General features: G+C 28.6%; 1 protein-coding gene across 1 annotated transcript; it reads left to right on the forward strand.

Annotated features, from left to right (window-relative positions):
- The first annotated feature begins 3,663 nt into the window (after nt 1–3,663).
- On the forward strand, nt 3,664–4,943 carry LOC106665300. Its single transcript, XM_014391627.2, has 7 exons — nt 3,664–3,776; nt 3,851–3,923; nt 3,995–4,050; nt 4,112–4,147; nt 4,417–4,531; nt 4,609–4,685; nt 4,780–4,943. Exons 1-7 carry the CDS (start codon nt 3,717–3,719, stop codon nt 4,816–4,818), a joined length of 456 nt encoding a protein of 151 aa, XP_014247113.1. The 5' UTR covers nt 3,664–3,716; the 3' UTR covers nt 4,819–4,943.
- Nucleotides 4,944–6,000: the final 1,057 nt, after the last annotated feature.

Below are 6,000 nucleotides of genomic sequence, written 5' to 3' on the forward strand. Positions count from 1 at the left end.
ACTGTATCAAATATTTATTGTTTGGAACAAAAGCAGCAAGAATTTGCTTTAAATAATTGATTTTTACCTGTGCTAGTTTAAATATTCGTCCAGACATTTATCACATTATGTAGTACCACCCGGCTTGGAATTTCTACCTGGTTAAATCCGTTATCTATTCCACTTCGTTCTTGGCTTTATTTTATTTTTTTAACCTCTGCTTTTATATTTCTTATAAAAGTTTAGTTAAAATAAAATTGAAATATTTGATTTGAAACACGAAATGTAATTTAAGGGTGGGGCTTCAAGCAACAAAAAACTGCAGATTAGATATGGTCAAATATGTTATTTGGTGTCCTCGGGTAGTTGACCCTGTTGTCTAGAATCTAGAGATTACGGATTAATTCTAAACAAAACCCTAATTATGATTCTTTTCCTTTATTTTTAATTAATGTACTTAATATATTTTTACATTTTATATTATAATGTATTTTATCAACACAATTAAATAAGTAATAAGACAGCTATAAAAACGGATTCTATAACACTTAAAAAAAAGGAATGATAATTTAAAAGCGGAAAAATAAATAATAAATTTATATTTTATACATTTTATGAATATTTATATATTTTATATTACAATTATATATATATTATAATGTGTATTTTATCAACACAATTAAATAAGTAATAAGACTGCTATAAAAACGGATTCTATAGCACTTTAAAAAAAGTAATAATAATTTAAGCAATTTATGAATATATTCTTATAATTACGAAATGAAAGGCTGATTTGTTGAATCTTAACAAACCATATATTAAAGAAATTGTTCCCTCCAATCTGCGTGTTTAGAGAATTTAGAGAAATTTACTTAGGAAAAAAGAATTGTGAGAGTCAGAACTCATATCCTTTTTAATGGAAATTATTGAGAATTTGTGTAAATGTATAAAAATAGCAACAAATTACAGGCAATTTTTAATATCCAAGTTCAATTATTAAATACATTTAATGTCGAATACATATGTGTATTATTAATTTTTTATTTTTTTCTTTGTAGTTTGTATATTTTATAATATATAATTTGTAAATTTTATATCTACCTTATACGTATATTTGTCTTTTTTTAGCATAATTTTTTATTCTTTTACTTTTTTACTTTCTGTGTTTATTAAATATGTAACAAAGCAAAAAAATGTTTTAGTTTTGGATGGACGGAAAGTATTGAGAATTTGTGTAAATGTATAAAAATAGCAACAAATTACAGTCAATTTTTAATATCTAAGTTCAATTATTAAATTCATTTAATGTCGAATACATATGTGTATTATTAATTTTTAATTTTTTTTCTTTGTAGTTTGTATATTTTATAATATATAATTTGTAAATTTTATATCTACCTTATGCGTATATTTGTCTCTTTTTAGCATAATTTTTGATTCTTTTACTTTTTCTACTTTCTGTGTTTATTAAATATGTAACAAAGCAAAAAAATGTTTTAGTTTTGGATGGACGGAAAGTATTGAGAATTTGTGTAAATGTATAAAAATAGCAACAAATTTTAAGTAATTTTTAATCTCAAAGTTCAATTATTAAATACATTTAATGTCGAATACATATATGTATATTATTAATTTTTTTCTTTGTAGCTTTTGTATTTTATAATATATACATTTTATATCTAGCTTATACGTACATTTGTCTTTTTTTAGTATAATTTTTTATTCTTTTATTTTTTCTATTTTCAGTGTTTATTTAATATATAACAAAGCAAAAAAAAAGTTTTAGTTTTAAGATAGTAACTATTAGCGATCACTTTTTTTGTGTTCTTGGAATTTATGAAAGCAAATGTTTCTATAACTATTTTAATTTTAATTTACTGTATTGATTACTTTAAAAAATTAGCTCAACTCAGAGGGGGAAAACCACATCAAATGAGCTTTGTATTGTTTAATTTTAAAATTATTTATGGAGTAATATTTATTTATAAATAAAGTTCGTTATCGATCTATCTAAATTAAATATTTTATTGTCATTACGTTTTGTCCGCGAGCAAGCGATGGAGCTACTTATCAATATGCAATACATAATTTATGACCCACAGGAAGGGTAAAATATTATTATTTTATTTTAGCAAGAAAAAATAAATAGTTATTCGTTTTTTGCCCCCAAAAATCATGGAATAAAAAATTTGGGTAATTCAACAATTAATATTTTTCTGGAAATCTTCCAAATGATTGGCCCAATCCACAAGGAACTAAAATGGTTTAAAAGAGTATAAATCACATGCACGTAGTTTAATGGCACAATTTCGTGCATTTTAGAATCGGCGATTAAAAAATAATATTTAATAATTTATATTTTATATATCTAATGTCATTTAATGTGACTTATTACTTTCTTATCCTACAAAAAATTGACTAATGTATTATTATTATGATCTAAAAACATACTCATAACAAAAGAAAACCATATTTTAAAAAAATTGTAAATAATAATTATTCTTTTTAACTAAGGTTTGTGGTTTAGTTGAAAAATTAGTGCTGAAAATATGGCAAAAAGAAGGAAAATTCGAACGGTTGTAGGTTGAGATGGGGAGTTGTTGCCTGAGTGGATCGAAGTCACGAATGCACAAGTGGTATTGAACCGAAGGTCGTGGGTTCGAATCCCGTTCGTCACACTAATTTTTCATCTCAACCAAAAACTCAGATAAAAAGAATAATTAATTTGTCCTAATGTAAATTTGATTATATCAATTTTTTAACGTTAAACAAGCAAAATACAAAATCAGTTAAAAGATAAACTTCAGAGTTCTTTTATAAAGTTCGAGTAAAATTTTCTTGGTTCTGTAAATACTGACAGATATAGTGCATATAGAAAAGCTGCCCCTATTAATGAGAATTAAATACTTGTACTTAATTTCTCAAAGGTCAGTTATCATCAGTGTAAAATTAACGATTAATTTCAAAAAATTTGATTTTTAGGTTACAAACGATTTAAATATATTATTCATTATGATTTTGAAACTTTCATTTAAAAAAAATAATGAAAGTAATACGAAGTAAACAAAAAAAAGACTGGTTCAAAATTGAACATGAGCAAAAACGACAACCTTCTAAAAATTAAATTTTAAAAATGTCCAGCTTATTGAAGAATCCAAGCCTGGGATTCGCTTAATTTTTAGAAGCTTGTTGTTTTGCCTTGCTGTTGTCTAACTACCTGTTTATCATATATATCTGGATCTATTTTCTATATAAGTATCTGTACATATGTACATGTACATATAATCTTTTCAGATATAAATATACTAATATATTTTTCCGTACATACGTACTTGATAACAATTCTCCACAAATCAGTTTTTAAACATAGGCTATTGTTTTTAGGTATGCACTTTAAATTATGTCGGAATCGAAAGATATTTGAATTTTTTTTATCCACTGTTTTAATAGCAATTACACATACACGACCCTTAACCTTGTAATCGGAACTCTAGGCAGAAAAAAACCAGTCCTGATAAAACAAACAAGACTAAAAAGAAATTAACCAGGAATTCTTCTTCGAGGATAAAAAAAACAAAAACGACCTCCCACCCTTCAGTATTTCTTTTTTCCCACAGTTCTATTATTCTAAATCTCTTCATCTTAAACGAGGAGGGGTAGGGGTAGCTATTTGACTAAATGTATATAAACCCACTTAGCAAGGCGCTTACAAGAAGAGGTGCAAAACGTCCGTTAAAATGAAAGCATTCTTTTCTCTCGTAATCCTCGGAGTTGCCATCGCCCTTGTTAACTCCAAGGTACCTCATCCGTGAACAATGTAGTGATCAGCATTTTTCGAGAGTTTATTTAAATGTTATTCCTCTTTTAACAGGCCACAAAAGAGGTTTCGGAAAAACTCAGGGCTGCAGTAGCCAAATGCACGAAAGAACACCACCTGGACTTAAGTAATTTTTGATATATTTTTCCATTTTAATATATATTATACAGAATATTAATTGTTTAAATTTTCTTATAGCTACAGTCGAGGAATATGTCAAATTTCATAAACTCCCAGAAACCGAACATGGAAAAGTAATGATTTGCATTATATATAAACTAACTATTAATTAATATGGTTTATTTTTGTTCTCAGTGCGCTGTCTTCTGCTATTTCAAAGAAATGGGATATGTAAGTAACTTTTCTTATTATTTCGCTGTAGAAGTTGAACCGTGATCAAATCTAAATACAAGTCTGAAGTACCTTTTAAATTTAACCAAACAATACATTCTTAAATAGATTAATTACAGTACCTAATCTATCAAGGATCTTGTAGCAAGATTTTTATGAATTTAATAAAGTCTATCGCTCAAAATCTAATTGTTCATTTAAATTACTCTTGCTACTCTATAATAATCGTTTCCTAATATTCACCATTAATGCACTCATTTTTAAAACAGGTGACTGATGGAAAATTCAACGATGCAAACGTAGAAAGTACAAACAAATTAAAATGGGATAACGAAACAGAAGCTGCGAAGGCAACTGAAGTTTACCATACCTGCCTTAAAGAAAGCAAGTTTTAAAACTCCATACACATATTTTAATAATTAATTATAGAAGTTATTTACGTTGTAAACTTTTCTTTTCAGCCAGCCTCACTGACGTCACATTGGACTGCGAAGCCGCCGTGAAAATGCTCAGTTGCCTCAAAACCCATAGTGAAAAGGTGAGATTGTTTGTGGTTTATGTTTGATTTATCGATTAAAATTCTCATTTTTCACATATTTATTTTATTCTGACAATAATTTATTTCCTTGCAGCATTCGCTCCCACTTCCGGAACTTCACAAAGATGAATAAATTTTGTAATGTGAAACGGCTCTTACAAAAATTTTCAACAAATCAAACATTGACCCTGACCGATCTTCAAGACATCGTAAAGTAATAATGAATATTTTGATAAAAATTCAAAACTAATAAACATTTTCAATTCTGTTTTCTTTTTACTACTAATACCTTATTCAGCTACTTCAAATTTGGACACAAGCAAATTCTGATTTATTAACATTGTCAGCAAAAGTATACGTTCCTTCAAATGGTCTGTTTGACGTTAAAAAAATTTTAAGCAGTTTTTGAATTATTGCCGTTTCAATCAGATATTCCAATAACGATTTCTCAAAAATCGGAAATTTTTCTAAAACGAGGATAAATTAAAAGTATTTGCCAGCACTGCACCTGCTTTGAAGAGCCAACCATTGCTCAACATGACTCAAGGAGGTCGCGAGACCGTAGGTTGAGGCGACGTGACGGGTTGTCATGAGAGAATGAGTGAGAAAGCTCGAGCAGTATGGTTAGGTTGGTTCGATAGGATGGTGAGGACGGTTTGGAATCTGGACCGGAACTGTTCGTTGACAAAAAGAATGCTGAGGTCTTTGTGAATAGTGAGGTTAGTGACATAACAAGGTGCTTTGACAACAAGGACTTTCGATTGGAAGGACTGGATGCGCTGGATATTGGATGGTTTGGCAGTACCCAACATTCCACTCCGTATGTCCAAAGTGGTCGCATTGAAGTCTTGTATAAGGTGAGTTTAGTTTTGACAGTCAAGGCAGATTGAATGATATAGTTGGTGCGGAGTTCAATCCTTTTTAAAAAGGTGGATTCCTACTCACAGTAAGTTGTTTCCGAAGTACTAAAGGGTTCGAAATCCGGATTGTTGCGAAACAACTTACTGTGAGTAGGAACCATCTTTTTAAAAAGGATTGAACTCCATCCCACTCCATCATTCATAATTTCTATCACAGAACGTTGTTGCTCGCTCAAAAACACTTTTCTATCCTACTTAAATAATCTTCGATGGGATGGATGTAGAAAAGTTTGATGAATACGGATCTTCACAAGAAACGTTCTTGTGCCTAAGCCTTATCAATCAATTATTGTAATATTAACATTCAACCATCATAAAAATTATTGTTAGTACTATAATGTCATTTATTTATTCCTCTGCATAATTATTATCATTAGGTTTTAGGTTTCATTTGC

Source organism: Cimex lectularius, unplaced genomic scaffold (genome assembly GCF_000648675.2).
Source record: "Cimex lectularius strain Harlan isolate CLEC.00 unplaced genomic scaffold, Clec_2.1 scaffold298, whole genome shotgun sequence".
NCBI classification, from domain to species: Eukaryota; Metazoa; Arthropoda; class Insecta; order Hemiptera; family Cimicidae; genus Cimex; species Cimex lectularius.